At 51.9% G+C, this 18,437-nt stretch overlaps 1 protein-coding gene and 1 pseudogene across 1 annotated transcript; one reads left to right on the forward strand and one right to left on the reverse strand.

Annotated features, from left to right (window-relative positions):
- Window positions 1-993: 993 nt before the first annotated feature.
- Window positions 994-4,415, reverse strand: LOC118669379 (annotated as a pseudogene).
- Window positions 4,416-8,295: 3,880 nt separating this feature from the next.
- On the forward strand, window positions 8,296-15,117 carry CD8A (CD8a molecule). Its single transcript, XM_036333881.1, has 6 exons — window positions 8,296-8,455; window positions 8,561-8,920; window positions 9,418-9,531; window positions 9,671-9,781; window positions 11,213-11,243; window positions 13,589-15,117. The coding sequence occupies exons 1-6, from the start codon at window positions 8,407-8,409 to the stop codon at window positions 13,638-13,640; spliced, it is 717 nt and encodes a 238-aa protein (XP_036189774.1). The 5' UTR covers window positions 8,296-8,406; the 3' UTR covers window positions 13,641-15,117.
- The last annotated feature ends 3,320 nt before the right edge of the window (window positions 15,118-18,437 follow it).

Here is an 18,437-nt window from a genome sequence, read left to right on the forward strand (position 1 = left end):
TCCTTTCCATAGGCTTCTGTGTTTTAAAGGTTACTGAAGTATACTACAACCAGAATCTGTGATTCCATAATAATTCCCAGGTCAGAAAATACATTCTCCTTCCAACATCACGATCAATACACAAATAGTAAACGCAGGCTGTTTAGCAAAAAGTTTCCCTGTAAAATCCAAACAGCTATGCCAAGGTCGATCTCTGGTTTGGTTCTGCTTATGTAAAATGTTACCCTGGGGGGAAGCTGGGCAAAAGGCACAACGGATGTCCTGTATTATTTTCCCAGTTTACTCTGAGACTATAATTATTTCAAAATAATTTAAAATAAAAACAAAAAATGTTACTCATGAAAATGAGAGTATAAATTGCAGCTCAGAATTTAAAAAGAAGCCCTAACCGGTTTGGCTCAGTGGATGGAGCATCGGCCTGCGGACTGAAGGGTCCCAGGTTCGATTCTGGTCAAGGGCATGAACCTTGGTTGCAGGCACATACCCAGTAGGAGGTGTGCAGGAGGCAGCTGATCGATGTTTCTCTCTCATCGATGTTTCTAACTCTCTATCCCTCTCCCTTCCTCTCTGTAAAAAAATCAATAAAATATATTTTTTTTAAAAAGAAGAAGAAAGAAAACCTGTCTGGCTGTAGGAGAGCTTGGGAATCACCTCACAGACAGGATGCCTCAGTGAGGGGACCGTGAGGCCCAATGAAAAGGCTTGTTTATGGATAACGCTCATCACTGACTCTGGCAGGGACACACGTACATGGTCCTGTGCTCTGCTCTCCCCACTCCCAGAACAAGAAGGCTCTGGATTCGCTCCAGCTGCCAAGGAACAATGTGAGAGGGAGAAAGGCCCCCTAATTGTGTGGAAACCCAGCGAGAACCCTCTGCATATGATTTATTTCAGTTACTCTGCGCTTGAGGCTCATTCACACCAATTACACACTCCCAGGCGAACAGTCCGCCAGGCACCGGCCAGGGCTGGGAGCTGGGCGGGACCTGGGCCTCACTGGGTTTCATCTGGGGCCCTGCGGACTGACTGCCCCAACGAGTCGGGCCTGGCTCGGACCAGCTTGTCCTTCTCCCTCTGCAAGGCCTGCTCCTTCCATAGCACCTGGTCGTCAGTGAGCACCACGGGCTGATACTTCTCATGGAAGACCGCTCATAGGCCTCCGCGTGCGGCCAGGGGGCCCACGTGCAAATGTGCGGGCAGGTGGAGGAACTCACCCACCAGCGGCCAACAGAGCCCACGTCCAGGATCCGGTCCGGGATCTCGGCCCGGGGCTGCAGGTAGCGGCGGCGGGGCTGGGAGAGGCTGGCCGGGGCGTCTTAGGGCGCCGAGTGCACCGGTGAGCAGGGCGCACGTGGCGCGGGCGCCCGCGGCCCCGCAGCCGGGCATCTGCTGTAGGGACACTTCGGAGTCGCGTTTCGCGTGGCCCGCGCCAGCAGCGGGAGGGTCCCCAACGCATCGAGCCGCGCCTCCTCCAAAGCGCCGCGCCGCTCAGCAACCCCAAGTGCACGGCCGCCGCCGCCGCCGCGTCCCCTGCAGCCGGGCGGGCATAGTCCCAGGAGCGCGCGCCCAGGGACCCAACCGCGCCCACACGCCTGGCATCGGGGCTGCCGCGTCCCCGCCTCCCCGCAGCTTCGCTACCAAGGAATCTCAACAGCTACAGGTTTGAAGAAAACTGTATGGACTCGTTATGCATCATTCTTTTTACTCCTTAAACTTATGGATCCTACCCCATTTCCTCCACAGAATTTTACTCTAATGTAATAGGTTCCTTTTTTAATGTTTTTCTTTATTTTAGAGGGACGAGGAGAGAGAGAGAGAGAGAGAGAGAGAGAGAGAGAGAGAGAGAGAGAGAGAGAGAGAGAGAGAGAGAGAGAGAGAAATCTGTTGGCTGCCTCCTGCACATCCCCTACTGGGGACTGAGCCCGAAACCCAGGCATGTGCCCTGACAGGGAATCGAACTGGTGACCTCTTGGTTCAAAGTTGATGCTCAACCACTGAACCACCCCCAGCTGGGCTGTAATAGGTCCTTATGCTTGAAGATCTTTTATTATTCATGCTTGTCTGCCAAAAATGTATATAAGTTGAAATTTTAATTTCCTGTAACCATAAATTTCTAAGTTTTAAAAAGTTATTTAGATTGCACCATCATTACCACTATTAGTAGTGCACAACTGTTTAAAAATAGCATACATTAAGAATCTCAAAAGTTAATTATTAAACATAAAAAGTAACCTTTGGTGATATTGCACTGTAGTTAAGCAAGATGTTACCATTGGGGGGAACTTCAGGATCTCTCTGTACAATGCTTATAACTACAATGTTAACCTACGATTACCTCAAAATAAGGGATTTCAGTTAAAAAGTAACTGAGGAGAAAGTCAGCTCTTAGAGAGTTGGATAGGGCTGGGTCGGGATGAGTGGTAGAGGGACGGAGACCACTTTGGGCAGTGCGGACGCCACGGCACCAAGGACAAGAAGAGGGACTCGCTGGGGACCATTATCAAGGATCTGGGAGAAATTCATTCAAGGCTGTTAGGTCACAGATAAGCTTTTCAAGGTGTCACCCATTATTTTGTGAAAGAATTTGAAGAAAAACAGGGTCTTCGCGAAATGTGAGTTCTTAAAAATTTGAAGAATATAATCCATGAAACAAATGAACCTACTCTTCCCTAATGTAGAGAAACAACGCAAGACAACTTAAACCTTGCTCCAGCTGGTTTGGCCCAGTGCATGGAGCGCGGGCCTGCAGCCTGAAGGGTCACGGGTTCAATTTTGGTCAAGAGCACATGCCCAGGTTGCCAGCTCGATCCCCAGTAGGGGGTGTGCAGGAGGCAGCCGATCAGTGGTTCTCTCTCATCATTGAGGTTTCTAGCTCTCTCTCCCTCTCTCTTCCTCTCTGAAATCAATAAAAAAAAAATTTTAAATCTACATTCAACAGTCTCATTGAGGAACTAAGTTGACTTTTTATTTGCTATAAACAAAGCAAAATTAAATGCAATAATTTCAAGAGGTTTATGGCACATGGATTTGAGGTATGGATAAGCCTTTCAAAAATTTCTTATTGCTCCTCAATGAAGAAGGCACAAGAAGGAAAACATACAACTCTCTCACGTCTCTCAGTGTGGCTGGTGCAGAAAGGGACAGTGCTCGCTCATTTGAATGCCTGGCTTACTGTCACAGCCGCATCCGTGGCCGCATGGTGAAAATCTGTCTACAGTTAACAGAGCAGATGAAAAAGGGAGCTGAATAGATCCAATTCGTTAATGAATCCACGGCATAAAGTTATCCCAGCTTTCTCTGACATTCTGGGATGCCTTTCTCTCTTTGCTTTTGATGTCTTGTGGTTCACTTTGGAATGTTCTAGAAATGGATATATTTTCACTTATTCTATTTGGCACTCTGAGAACACTTGTGTCTTTAATTGTGGAGAGTCTTCAGCCATGATCTCTTCCAATAGTCCTTCTCTAAATTCCCTTTATTCCCCTTTTTCTGAAACCCCACTACACATTTCACAGTGCTGAGCACATCTCAACAGCTTCACAAACTGCTCTGTCTTCACTGCTTCTGCGTGTACCACCCTGCTTTGCGTTCTCTGTGAATTCCTCAGTGCTAGCTCCCATTTTACTCATTCTCCCTTCAACTCTGTCCAATGTGGAGTGCATGTTTATAGCTAAAGTTCTCATTCCCAGTATGCTCAATATTTATCATCCTTCAATTGTTCCTGTTTGATTCCTGCATTTTCTACATGCTACTCTCTTTATTTTAAACTCTGTTCAGACTGTTACATCATTTGCATCTCTTCTGGAGTGAATTCACATCCGAATTTGAGTTACATATCCTTTTATACGCTATTAATGCATCTACCTTCTCCTCTTCCTCCTTCTTTTTCTTTCAACCATGTCATGACTATGTATTAAAGCATCGTATCGGCACCATCTTGACCAAGTCCCATGCCTCATTCTAACCAACCTCTCTCCTAATTCTAACCTTATCTCCAAACCAGACACTTTGTAAAGCCTTTCATGACCCCACTCACCTGAAGCCGACCACCTCTACCTCCTCTGGCTCGCTGCACCTTCTTTTGCTCTCATTTAGCATTTACCAAACAAGGGTTTCTCTGAGACCAAGAGGGTGCCACACCCTCTGTTAGGCACCACTGTACATATATGAGCAGGACAAGGTCTCTTCCTCGAGGAACCAAGGGTCTGGTCATCAAGATGATGAACAAAGAAACCGTTGCTATGCAGCATAAGTGCTGCAGTCCAGGGATGCCCGAGGTCCAGGCAGTCTATACCGCACAGGGGCGGGGGCAGGGACAAGGAGCTGAGCCCCGTAGAGAGCAGAGGCTTGAGCTGGGTCTTACTGAGCAGAGCTGAGGGCGCTCCTGGCTTAGAGAACAGCTTGCACAGCGGCATTGAAATGGAAAGGAAAAAGGACCCTTTCAAAAACACCAAGACGCCACACCCACTACACGTGAAGAAGGCGAGTGGGAAAGGATGGCGTTAGGGCTGGAGAGGGAGCATGCAGGGCCTCGGGCAGCTTTGGGGACCACCCCATGTTCCCCTAGGGCCTGTGAAGCCCTTGCAGGTTGAAGCAGGGGGTTGGCAGGACAGGGTTTCCACTGGAAAGGACCAGAAGCAATGGAAGGGACCAGAGTAAAAGTGGGGTGGCCGGTTAGGAGACCACTGCAGAAGTCCAGGCAAGAGATGGCAGCAGCCTGCCTGAGCTTGGAGGTTCCCAGGGTGGAGGGAAGTGCGAGTGGCAAAAGTGAGATAGAGTTGACAGGTACATATTTATGGCCGAGATAAAGCAAGGCCTTTTAAAGCCTTTGTAGGGCCCAACAAGCATCTCCTTAGGCAAGGGGAGAGAGACAGCAGGCAAGTTAGCCATCGGTTCCAGGTTGTCCGTCAGCATCTTAGGGACTGTGACACTGAGCCCTGATTACTTTCCTACCACTGCCCCACCCAGTTGTGCATTCTGAATATGTCTTAAAGTTGTGTAAATTAAAGTTATTTTATTTCCATGTTTTAAGAACAAACACCTTGAAAAAAACGAAGACCTGTTTCAATTCAGCACAGAAACTGATTTCTCTCTCTCTCTCTCTCTCTCTCTCTCTCTCTCTCTCTCTCTCTCTCTCTCTCGATGCTTTTCAAAAATAAGGGGCTTGCTGGGCGAGTGCAGCTGCTCTCATCTCTTCACGCCACCCCGGGTGAGTGCTGCAGTGTGGGGGTGGGAGCTCACCTGGAGGCGAGAGGCAGGCCAAATCCAGCCCTCTGCACACCTGGCCCCAGCGCAAGCAAGCACCCCCAAAACTTTCGCAATTGCATCTGCTCTTCTGCCTGATACACAGCGGATGTCGTTGTGGTTACACTGAAAATCCACCACGTTCTGTGAAAAATATCATTGGGGTCACAAAGCCTCCTTGGTGGGTTTGACATGCTGCCTTGGCATCCCCCCCCCCCCACATCCCTCCGTTGCTCTGTACAAAGGGGGCTGCCTCTCCCAGGGCTCATGCTCTGCTTAGCCACAGGCTGGAAGGCCTCCAAGTCTCGTTTCCTGGAGATTGAGAGGGGACTACTCTATTTTCATGCATTGCACCCCAAATCTGACCATCATCGTACCCAAGGGCATCGTTTCCAAGGTCCAAATATCTGCAGGTGGACCCTGGCTCCCCTCCATGCTTCCTCCCCTGGAGGAGGAATACTTCCATAGCTGTCTGTCCTCTTCACCATCCCCCCAGTTGCATCCTTTGGCCAGCAGGGCCATCTGACACCCTTGCGGTGGGAACAGAGAAGAGGCAAAATGGCAAGCTGCGCCCTACAGAGTTGCTCAGTGGTTGCAGGAGTGGGCAAACTTTTTGACTCGAGGGCCACAATGGGTTCTTAAATTGGACCGGAGGGCCGGAACAAAAGCATGGATGGAGTGTTTGTGTGAACTAATATAAATTCAAAGTAAACATCATTACATAAAAGGGTACGGTCTTTTTTTTCAATAGTTTTATTCATTTCAAACAGGCCGGATCCGGCCTGCGGGCTGTAGTTTGCCCACGGCTGGGTTAGAGCATTGGCCCTCGGTTGGCGGGCTTGATTCCGGTCAAGGGCACCTACCTCGGTTGCAGGCTTAATTTTCTATTTGAAACTGTTTTTAAAGTGTCTTTTAATTTACAAGAATCACATATTCTTGAAAAACTTCAGATAATACAAAAAAGAATAGAAAAATATCATTGGGGTATTTCTGGCCCGGCTTGGTTGTGTGAGGGAGGCAACCAATCGGTGTGTCTCTCTCACATCAATGTTTCTCTCTCTTTGTCTCTCCCCCTCCCTTCCACTCTCTCTAAAAATCATGGGGAAAATGTATCCTCCGGTGAGGATTAACAAAAAATTAGATAAACAAATAAAAACGGCAAGCTGCTATCTAAAATGAGGATTGCCACATCCCTGGCCTGTCTGGACTTAGCTGTTACGTTCACTTACGTGAATTAAGGCCCAGCCCTGTGTCTATACACCCAGGGACACACACACACACACACACACACACACACACACACACACACATCCGTATGCCAGGGGATCCATTTCGGTGTACCCTTTCATAACCATAATTATAAAGGGTTTCCTTCCCAACCTCTCTTATCTTTAATGTGTAAATATTACATGTACCAGTGCAAGTCCTCAAGGATACAGATACATTATATCTACTACAGCCTTGCTAGTAATTACAAAAATTGAGAAACTGCTTAAATGAAAATGCACCCACTTAGAAGAATGGGGTAACTCTACATAAGCTTACATGAAAATCTTTCCTTCTACTGTTGGATAAAAAAGGTGAGTTGCATATATATATGGTACAACTGCATGTATCTCAAACAATATCTAAATATCTGTCTATGAACAGATAATATCTGAGGGACACACTCAAAAGTAACAGTGATTTTCTCTTGAGAATGGATGACTATGAGGAAAGTTGAGACAGAGCTTTCCCTCTATTCTTTTTTGTATTATCTGAAGTTTTTCAAGAATATGTGATTCTTGTAAGTTAAAAGACACGTTAAAAACAGTTTCAAATAGAAAATGTAAAAGGCTCCATGTTTTAGTAAGCATCTTGATGCTTTGAGAAGGGGAAGGGGAGCATGGAAATCAAAGTCATTTTTTTTTTTTAAAGTCCATTCGACACTTGTTAGGATTCCACAAAGGGAGTACCGTTCATAAACACAGCTCAGCCCAAGCTGAGATCTGGGACATGGTCCCCACCAGACAGAACTCACAGGTCGGGCAGACACATAGAACAGATAATGCCAGGTGGCTTGGCTCCAGAATTAAGCAAAGTCTGAAGTGCCCCCAATATAGGGTTCGAAGTGGGCAGGTCTGGAAGCCACAAAGAACTGGGAGGAGGGCACCCCCTGGGTCTGGAAGGTTTCAGTACCGCAATGGACAAAGGGAAAGGGGCCACGTGTGCCAGGGCAGAGAGGGAAAACTGCCTGCATTCACCCGGCTACACCCATATCTCTCCCAGCACCCAGGACCAGGTATACAGAGAAATGGGGTCCAGGTCTCACAGCCCGGGAGCTGGCCCCAGGGCTGACGCAGAAAGTCTTCCAAGCATAGGGAACAGCAAAGGCAAGAGGAGTTCAGACAATCTCAAGGCCTGTGAGAGAGAACGCATTGGGGGGTGGGGGGCAGGGAAGAACTGGGCAGAGGCTGGGGGAAGCCAGCACTCAAAGCCTCTGAGCTGGGCCAGGGTTAAGCTTTCATCCGGTCAGTCCTGCAGGTCACAGGAGGTGCAGGAGTGACACTATCAGATCCTGCTATCAGATTCATGAGACTAATGTTCACAACTGGAGGACAGGCCAGGAGAGAGCCAGGGTGTGGTCCACGGGGAACCGCCTGCCCCATGGTCCCTCCTGGGCGAACACCTGGCTCCCCTGACCCAGTGCCGAGAAGTGGGCAAGCCATTAACCCGCTTCCCTCTCAGCCCCCGATGCCCTTCATGCAGACCAAGCCCCAAGGTGACCGCGCTAGAAACACTGAGAGAGGGCAAACGAAGGGGACTCTCTGATTTCTGCTCGCTCCCGCCCTGGGTTTTTGAAGCCTCTAACCTCGCATCACTCTCCCACCCCCACAGAAGTGCCATTTCCGAGGGCCGTGTCCCAGCCCTTTCCTTCAGCCTCAACCCTGCGGTTCTCAGCTGCCCCAGCCCCCGCCAGGCTGCCCCGACGGCTCCTACCCAAGGGCCCCAGCCCCCTCGCTGGGCTGGAAGGTGACAACCGCAAAAAGCGGGGCGACGGGTGACATCACATCCTCCGAAGGTGGAATCGGTCCGAAGAGAGCAACTTCTCCCCTCGGCGTCCCACCCCGTCTCTTCGCTCGCATCTGAGCCGGGAGCGGAGCCGCGCCGCGGGAGCGCGCCATGACCTCGCCGGGGGCCGGGTGGCTCCTGCCACTGGGCCTGCTGCTCCGTGAGTTCGCGCCCCTCGGGGGTGGCAGCGGGCGGGGGTCGGGGGGCAGGAAGACGCGGGAGGCGCTGGGCTCCGGGCTCAGCCTCTCCGTCCGCATCCCCGCAGACGCCGCCGGGGCCCTGGGGGCCAGCGAGTTCCGGATGACGCCGCGGGAGACGACGGCGGCCCTGGGCCAGCGGGTGGAGCTGCACTGCGAGGTGCTGCTGTCCACGTCGGGCTCGGGCTGCTCCTGGCTGTTCCTGGAGCCCGGCGCCGCCCGCAGCCCCACCTTCCTCACGTTCATCTCCAAGGTCCGCGGCAAGGCCGTCCCGGACTCCAGCCGGTTCTCGGGCGCGAAGGTGGGGAACGACCGCTACAGCCTCACCCTGAACAGCTTCCGCAAGGAGAACGAAGGCTACTATTTCTGCTCGGTCCTGAGCAACTCGATCATGTACTTCAGCCCCTTCGTGCCCGTCTTCCTGCCAGGTCCGGGCGCCGCTCGGGGTGGGGGTGGGCACTCGCCTCCGAACCCGTTTTTCCCAGGGACGCGCCCCGCTTTCGAGCCTCTTAGCGCCCCTGGGGAGCTCATTAGATCCTGTACCCATTTCACAGACCGGGAAACTGAGGCTGACGGGCAGCCGGGTAGGGACTGAAGATAGCTTTCTGGGTCCGGCCGGTCTGGGTTCGAGTTCCGGTGCCCGTGTGGGCCTGGGCACGGGACTTAAGTTCTCTGAGTCTCCGTTTCCTCGTCAGTGGAGCGTGGGTACCCACCCGCGCCCACGAGGCAGCGCCCCCCGGGCGGGGACGAGCCCCGGAGAGAGGCGGATGGAGGGGAGCGAGCTCCCGCGACCCAGCTGGGGGCGCCGGGGGCACCTTCGCGGAACCCGGGGAGCAGCAGGGGCCGCCGCAGGGCCGGCACCGGGACGCGAGGGTTCCTGGCAAAGCCCCCGCCCGGCCCCAGCTCCGCTCTGTCGCTCCCGCAGCCAAGCCCACCACCACGCCCGCGCCGCGACCCCCCACGCGGCCGCCGCCCACCAACGCGTCGCGGCTAGTGTCCCCGCGCCCGGAGGCCTGCCGGCCGGCAGCAGACCCCACAGGTGAGGCGGCGCGGGGTCCCGGGGCGGGGCAGGGACGGTCCTGACCACCGAGGGAGGACGGAGACGAGCCCGGGCGGCAGGGGTAGGGAGGGGGGGACCCCGGCCCGCTCCTAAACGTTGGCGTCCTCGGTGTGGCCAGTGGACACCAGGGAGCTGCACTTCGCCTGCGTCATCTACATCTGGGCGCCGCTGGCGGGGACCTGCGCGGTCCTCCTCCTGTCGCTGATCGTCACTGTCATCTGCAGCTACAGTGAGTCCGGGGCTGGGGGGGGGGGTCCTCGGGGAGCCGTCCGCTCCTCTACCGCCCGCTGCGCAGCCTGCTCCCGGCGATCCTTGGCTGGGAGGTGACCCTGTGCTGGGAGGTGACCCTGTGCTGGGAGGCGACCCTGTGCTGGGAGGTGACCCTTTGCTGGGAGGCGACCCTGTGCTGGGAGGCGACCCTTTGCTGGGAGGCGACCCTGTGCTGGGAGGTGACCCTGTGCTGGGAGGTGACCCTGTGCTGGGAGGTGACCCTTTGCTGGGAGGTGACCCTGTGCTGGGAGGTGACCCTTTGCTGGGAGGCGACCCTGTGCTGGGAGGCGACCCTGTGCTGGGAGGTGAGCCTTTGCTGGGAGGTGACCCTTTGCTAGGAGGTGACCCTGTGCTGGGAGGCGACCCTGTGCTGGGAGGTGACCCTTTGCTGGGAGGTGACCCTGTGCTGGGAGGCGACCCTGTGCTGGGAGGTGACCCTGTGCTGGGAGGCGACCCTGTGCTGGGAGGTGACCCTGTGCTGGGAGGCGACCCTTTGCTGGGAGCGACCCTTTGCTGGGAGGTGACCCTTGGCTGGGAGCGACCCTTTGCTGGGAGGTGACCCTGTGCTGGGAGGTGACCTTGTGCTGGGAGGTGACCCTTTGCTGGGAGGCGACCCTTGGCTGGGAGGTGACCCTGTGCTGGGAGGCGACCCTGTGCTGGGAGGCGACCCTGTGCTGGGAGGTGACCCTGTGCTGGGAGGCGACCCTTTACTGGGAGGCGACCCTTTGCTGGGAGGTGACCCTTGGCTGGGAACGACCCTTTGCTGGGAGGTGACCCTGGCTGGGAGGTGACCCTGGCTTGGAGGTGACTCTGGCTGGGAGTGGGATGGAGATGTCTGGGACTCTGAGCTGCACCGCAGGGCCAGTCACAGCCAGTTTCTCCCAGGAGATCGGACTCGGGAAAGCCCCTCCCCTCCCGTCTTCCATTCCCCGGGAAGGTTCTGCTGGAACACAGATCCCTACCAATCTCCTAGCGGCCGCAGTGGGTGGTTCCCTCCGCGCAGCGGGTAGTGAATGCGCGGACCCGGTTTATCACAAACGACCGCGGGCGAGGCCGCCTCTGGGCCCTGGGACCCATGCCCTTGAGGCGGGGTCAAAACCACCAGGGATGGAGGTTCAACCTTGACCCTCTCCCCATGGGCCCCCTACCCGGCTTTGGTTCCCATGAAGGCAAACCACATCTGTATTTGCAATGTTGGTGCTGTTTTTGCGGGGGGGGGGGGGGGGGTGTAGTTTGCTTTCTTTTCATTGTTGAGAAGAAGGATGGAAAAGAAGCCCTCACCTGGGCTCCCAAGAGTTAGAAACCTAAGGAAACAGGAAAAGGGAAGAAGAAACCACACTTGGGGCCTATTGGGCGGCAGTCACTCCACCTCTTCTTTTTCCTTATCCAGGGAACCGAAGGCGCGTTTGCAAATGTCCCAGGTGAGTCTCCTAACGGTTGGGCCTGCTAACCCGCTGGGCAGCCCTGGGCTCAGGTTCTAGCTCCCCAGGCAGCAGACGATAGGAACCCGCCTGAGAGGCCTTAGCAGTGGAGTCCGGGGGACAGGGACTAGGCCTGGTGCCTGAGCAAATGGAGGAAACACAGGCCCAGGCTGGGCTGATGGGGAGCACCGTGGCTTCAGGAAATCTGCATCTTGTTTGGCCTAGCGCCAAAAAATAAAAAATCCGAATGGTCTCCCCCTTTACTCCAGCTCCTCAAAAAAACCTGAGGTCTTTTTATCTGGATGATTACTGCTGCGGTTTGGTGTTTTCATAAGAAAGCTTTACTTATTTTTTTTTTTTTCCCGACTTGCTCTATCTAGTTTCTTGAGCGCCCATCTTTTATCACCTGAACCAAATAAGTAAGGGCCTTGGTCCCTAATGTCCCTGTGCCATGCAGGGCCCGGACTGGCTGCCAAGAACGAGGGAAAGAAAGGGGGCACCAGAGGCAGCTCTCTGGCAGCTCAAGTGACTGCCCATCCAGGCTCAGCCCAGGGTCCTTCTGAAATGATCACAGAGAGGACAAGGCCTCCGTCTCCGCTCTCCTTCCCGGCCGAGGCCGAGGCAGCCCCGTGCTCATGTCTAACAAGCACCCATTCCAGCCCCGCGCTGCCATGCAGGTTACACTCAGGATCCCTCTTATCCTCACAGCAACCCCAGGTGATAGGTGGACCCCGTGGTCCCATCTCACAGACCACTGCTCAGAGGCCAGAAAACCTACCCAAGGGGGCAGAGACATGTACACTCAGATTATCGACAACAATAGCCACTGTCGGATGAAAGCCTCCAGTGTACCCAGGACTTGGCTTATAATTATATTGGGTGTCTTCCCGGAAATGTGCACACACTTCGAATAATTGTTAATTCCCATGTTTCTCCTCAGATTTAACCCACGGGGATTAGTAATTATTCAAAGTGTGTATACATTGGGGGGGGGGACACCCTGTATAGGTAGACATATTTAAATTTCAGGTTTCATAACAACCTTTAAAGCAGTCACTGTGGCCACTGTTTTGCGGTGGGGAAGCTGAGGCCCACCACGCAGTGACTTGTTCAAGGCCATCATGCCAGCAAGTAGCAGCGCCAGCTCCTTCCTGTGCTCTGGGGCTACGAAAGCAGGGGGTTAAGGAAAACCAACCACATTCACCAGTTCCTTTCAGTAGATGAAAGCATTTCAGACTTTAAACCTGGGGCGTGCACTTCACACTCCTTGATATTTCTCTGCAGGGATGCCAGTTCAAGATCTTACACATCCTTATTTCTAACCACGGAAGTGTAATGAATTTTCAATGCATATATTGTAGGTGATAAACTAAGAGGATAAAGACTTTAAAAACAGAGAATTTTAGCAAGCTCAATCCTTGGGGTTCAGTTGGGAGCTTTTGGAGGAGAATCATCCCTTTTCTCTTTCTGAAAATTCCCGTGTTGAAATGAGTAGCTGAGAATAAAACACAACGCTATGCAGATGAAAGGTAGCTGAGGAGTCCACACGTTCGCCTGAGCGAACACACGCGGTGATGACTGTGGGCAGAGTTTTGGAGCATGGCGTGTGCAGACAGGGGGCGCTAGCCCAGTACTGAATTCGCACACATTTCTAGTGTGGTTATCAAGGGGACTTTTTATTTTTTAAAAAATGCATTTGAAAACTTTATTGGGATTGCCAGCGTTGAAGGTTAGAGACACAGCCCAGGAGACAGCAGGCTAGAGGGGTTGAGTTGAGGCAAACACGTCCACTGTGCAACAGCTGGGCAGTGGCAGGTGACATGGGGTGTTCTGCACGTGGGGGTCTTCAGGTGATGGCGCAGGGAGGGACCCGAGAGGGGGTCCCGCTGAAGACTGTTGGGGGTCAAGGGGACTTTTAAATAAAGTAGCTCCACTCGGCTGATGGTGGTGGTTTGCTCACGTCCTCCCCTGTGACCCTGTCGGGGCCTGAGAATCAGGTCAACTGCTGATTTGATTATCAGCTTCCTTCTCTCACCTCCATGGGGATCTTTGACAGAGGTCCTGTGTTCAGATCCTGGCTCCACCACCTGCTAGTTCTGTGCCCTTGGGCACGCATGCTCTCTAGCCCTCATTACCAGTGCCTGCCCCTCAGTTTGCTGAGGGTTAAACAGACAAGGTGGCACAAGTCAGGCACTTGGTAGGTTGCTGAGGTCACTCCGCCAGTCCTGTGCTGTGTCCCAGGGACAGGTCCTCAGACCCTGACGAGGCTGGGAGGCCGGGGAGGGCGGGTGGACATGGATGCTGCTGCACTGCGCTCGCCGCAATGATGGTTGTCTCTCTTTCAGGCCCGTGGTCAGGCCCACAGGCAAGCCCAGCCCTTCAGAGAGATACGTCTAAGATGGTGAGGGGCCCTGCGCAACAGCCACTACAGGACTTCACACTGAGAACTCCCCTCACAAGGGGAGCAACAGCCCTTCCCTTAGGTTTTTTCCGCCTTCTTTATGTATTCATTCTCGTTATTACTTCTTTCGTTGGGTGGAGGGATGGGGGGTTACTTTTTTTTGTCTTTAATTGACACAAAACAAAACTGTAGTCTACCTACCATATGGGTTGCAATACTATCGCGCACACGTATTGGGGGGAAGGGCCGGCTGTGCTCTCAGCACCGGCTGTTAGAGCTGTGAGGGCCTCCCCATCACTTGGTCCAGACCTTCTCCCTGGCCATTTTGCAGAGGAGGTTGAGGTTCAGGGAGGAGGGAGGCTTGATCAGAGTCACGGCTGGGCTGGGCCCCTCCTCCACACCCTTCAGATCGTCCTTCTGGAGGCCTCTGGCTCAGCATGCGGTGTGTCTCCAACCGCAAGGGAGCAAGTCATTTCTTGAGAAACCCACCACTGCACGCAGGACCCTGAGAAGATCATGCAATAAGAGTACAACTGCCTTCCGCTGAGTGCTATAATGTGGCTGAAAAGTATGTGGGCTTTTACAGCCAAGTTGTAGAGACACTAGGGATTCCTCAAATGAAGTGGAAGAGGTGAGCCAAGTCCTGGAAAATGAATTAACTCGATCTCTAAAGAAAATCTCTGTGAAAGATTAAAAAAGAAAGAAAGAAAACCTCTGTGAAACCCTAAGTGGATGCAAAACTGTTCTCCCAGCTCTTCATTGCAGAGGGACCCATGAACGAGGAGCAGCCACCCCTTTACCGACGTGGTTTGAGCATCAGGAAAGTTGAATGGAGATCCTCTTGGATCTCTGAACTTCAGAGGCCGTATTTGAACATGCTCCTGGGGTCCCTGCTGACTTCTCGGTCTGTAAAGGCAGAATCGTTAGAGAGCTGGTCTCCCCTAGATCAGGTGAGGATGTGGCAGGACAGACTGCCCTGGTGAGAAGTGAGAAGGCTAATTGCCTAACCGTGGTCAGCAGACTGCGGTTCGCCAGCCACATGCGGCTCTTTGGCCCCTTGAGTGTGGCTCTTCCTAAGCCTTAGGAGTACCCTAATTAAGTTAATAACAATGTACCTACCCATATAGTTTAAGATTAAAAAATTTGGCTCTCAAAAGAAATTTCAATCATTGTACTGTTGATATTTGGCTCTGTTGACTAATGAGTTTGCTGACCACTGGTAAACTGTTGCATTCACACGCATTTCCTCTCTCACGGTGTTGCACAGAAATGTGCTCTCGTTGGAAGAAAAAACTTAAATAGACAGGGAAATAAGAATCATCCATAATTCTGTACCTTTGGTATAATCCACTGTTAATATTAGGGTATACTTCTTCTGATTATTTTCTATGCATATATGTAAAATATATATACTATGCTTTTTACAAAAAATGGGATTGCACTATGCTTTAATAAAAAAACATTTATGGCATACTTTTTAGTGGCAAAATATTCCATTTTTGGTTGTGCAAAATAATAGTCCATCTACTACTCGCCATCTAATTGTTTGCAATTTTTCACTACTGTGATTCTGCTAAAACTTTGTGTACATCTTTGTTTCTTTAAGATAAATGCCAAAAGTAAAATTACTGAGTCAGTCTACACTTTCACCTTGGACTCCCCATTTCACAGCAATTAAGACAAATTAGGCTTTGGCCGGGTGGCTCAGTTGGTTGGAGCATCTGAACCAAGGTGGTGGGTTCAATCCCTGGTTGGGGTGCATACGAGCAGCAATAGATGTCTCACTCTCTCTCTCTTCCTCTTCCTCTAAAGTCAATAGAAACATATCCTCGGGTGAGGATTTAAAAAAATGAGCCTCTCCTTCCATCGCCTTCTTTTCTTGTATTCTTCCTCGGTAACAGATGAGCTGCTACGCCTCTCATAATAATCACAAGATACTGTTGTCGTTGGGGTAAAATACACATACAGAAAAACACGCCAATCCTAAGTGCAGAGCCGGAGACACCATTAACTGAACACGCTCTGCCAGTACCTGGTCAAAGACAGGGCCTTCCTGCTCTCCAGCACTACCTCCACAACCTTCATTTGCAAAACCCAAAAACTTTTACAGAACAGAAAGCGAGGGGAAAACGTACCCCAAGTGTGGGAAAGCAGAAGTGAAAGCTGAAAAACTTCTGACAAGAAAAAGGTCTAAGATGTCCTAAATTAAGTTACAGCAGGCCAGAGACGGGAGGAAAACAAGAGTCATTCCCCCGTTGGTAGCTGTGGGCCAGCGAACAAAAGTCGGCGTGGGGTCCTGAGTGGATGTAGCTCTGCCTCAGCATAGGATGGCGACCCAACAGGAGCAGCCCGCCGGCCGCGGTGCCCACACCAATCCCCAGTAAATGCTTCTCCCTCAGGAACAGGGCACCATCCTAGAACTTCCCCACTTCACCTTTCCCCTCCTCTAGAGCCAGTGTCAAGTCTTTCAAAACGACTTCCATATTTTTACCCCCAAACATCTATACTAATAAAAGGGCAATATGCTAATTAGATCAGATGTCCTTCCAGACAAAACCATGGTGGCGGGGCCAAGGAAGAGGCAGTTAGGGGGATCAGGCCGGCAGGGGAGGGCAGTTAGGGGGATCAGGCTGGCAGGGGAGGGCAGCTAGGGGGATCAGGCTGGCAGGGGAGAGCAGTTAGGGGGATCAGGCTGGCAGGGGAGAGCAGTTAGGGGGATCAGGTCAGTGTGGGATCGGGCTGGCAGGCAGGAGAGTGGTTAGGAGCCAGCAGTCCTGGATTGTGAGAGGGATGTTGGACTGCCGGCAGTCAGACATCCCCCAAGGGGTCCCGTACTAGAGAGGGTGCAGGCCGGGCTGAGGGACACCCCTCCTCCCGTGCATGAATTTCATGCACTGGGCCTCTAGTAATATATAAAAAAGCCCTCCGCTCTAGGACAGCAGACGTGTCTTCTCCATCCAGGCCTGCTGTTGGTGGTTCCAACTTCGTGTCCCGGGGCCTGGTTATTTGTCTGGCTAGCATGTGGCTCAAAAAACCCTTTTTTCCAGAAAAGCTTCTGGCTATGCAAGTTTAGCATTTCTTATGAGACAAAGTCTGGGTCTTACCCCCTCCTCCCTGAATCTATCCAGCCGGCCAGACCCGGGCACTGAAGCTCAGCTCGGAGCAGGCTCTGAGGCCTCGAGTGGAAGCAGGGCCTGGGCTCGGGGCAGCTCTCCAGGTTCCCTGGACAGGGTGAGGAGGGACATCCTGCAACAGGCCCGCCCCTCCTCAAGGGGGAAACGGATGAGGAAGGCTGTGGACATGAACCTGGGCCAGGTGAAGACAGGAAAAGGGCACTTCTATCTCATGCAGCATTTTCCTCCTCAACCTGCAGCTCAGGCGTGAGCAGCTGGGGAGCCGCACTGCAGAGGCTACAAAGTGAGTGAAGTACTTACTGATTTTTTCATATCCCCTAAAAAAGGGTTTCGCTTACCATAAATAAAATAGTAAACAATAATTTGGAGATTTAAAATATCAACACCGGAAAAAGTATGTATTAGATTGGCCTTCAGGACCAGGGAGAATCTAGACAAGGGATCTGCAGGCCCTGAGGCCTAAAGCATGCGAACAGTGGGCTGTGAACTTCGTGAACTTCGGCTGGGGGGCTTGCTGGTGACCACAGACCCGTGCAGAAGGAGCACCCCACAGTGCAAAGCCAGAAGCCTCGGGTCCAACAATAGCATTCCACTTGCCAATCTCTAGCCTCAAGCACTGTTTCTACAAATGCTTCTCCGGGGGAGATGCCCACAACACATGTTTTGGACCCTGAAAAACAGGAAGTAGAGAAATGACTTCTCTACTATGCCATCAGCTTGGTACCGGTTAGCTGAAATCCAGCCTCAGTGTGCTTGGTTCATTTAACAAACATTCATTCATTTAACAAAAACATATCCTATTGATGGAAGAAATAAAACAGATAAATTTGTCATTTCTTTCTCTGGCTGTTAAACTTTAGTGCTTAAGAGAGCCCACCCTACACTTGGGAAATCCCTGCAACTCTTCAACCGCAGAGTCAGCAATGGGCCTCCCTTTTCTACCAGCAAGAAGCTGCTCGTCCCTTCTGCCCCCCACCCATGTGCAAATCCTTCCCTGCATATGATGTTCAGATGCCACTAACCCACTCCTAAAAGTACGGTTTCTCCACCAAAGGGAACTAAAGGAGGCCCTGATTGCCTTAGATTAGGTTTCAATATAGAGGCTCTGAAACCAGCTTCCAGACTCTACATTAACTGTGTCCTCTGGCAAGTGACCTAATATTAGTCTTGATACCTCAGTGTCCCCACCTGTAAAATGGGGGTAATAATAGTCTCTACCTCTAAGGGTTGGTGGAAAGGACATATGAACCGTATATGTATTTTCCTAAGTGCTTAGAACAGCTCCTGGAACATAGTAACAAATAATGCTGAATAAATGAACTTGTACTGAATTTGTCACCACCAGTGTTGTACCAAGTACAATGAATGCAGCCACCTGGGTCTGATTCTTTCCATTTTTATTCTCAAAAAGAGTAACCACTCAAGATTCAGCAGAATGAGGAACATAAATAGTTAAAGCAGAGCCCATAGCTCTGAGTCTTTCAGTTAATCAGCAGCCCATCTGTTTGTTTGCACAGCACGGCTGTAGCAGAGATGGTCCTTATGCTACTGAGTCTAACTGCTGACTGTAACATCCTATAGGTCTATGATGATCTCTATGTTTCTAAGTTAGAACTCCTAAAACATTTCCTTTATTTTCATGTCTAAAAAAGAAAGGAA

Source organism: Myotis myotis, unplaced genomic scaffold (genome assembly GCF_014108235.1).
Source record: "Myotis myotis isolate mMyoMyo1 unplaced genomic scaffold, mMyoMyo1.p scaffold_m19_p_14, whole genome shotgun sequence".
NCBI lineage: Eukaryota > Metazoa > Chordata > Mammalia > Chiroptera > Vespertilionidae > Myotis > Myotis myotis.

Excerpts from the sequence above, each read along its gene's own strand:
- CD8A (XM_036333881.1), top strand. The coding sequence starts at position 8,407 with ATGACCTCGCCGGGGGCCGGGTGGCTCCTGCCACTGGGCCTGCTGCTC. Across the intron at positions 8,921-9,417 it reads CGTGCCCGTCTTCCTGCCAG|CCAAGCCCACCACCACGCCC; the intron begins GTCCGGGCGCCG and ends TCGCTCCCGCAG. Across the intron at positions 9,532-9,670 it reads GCCGGCAGCAGACCCCACAG|TGGACACCAGGGAGCTGCAC; the intron begins GTGAGGCGGCGC and ends CGGTGTGGCCAG.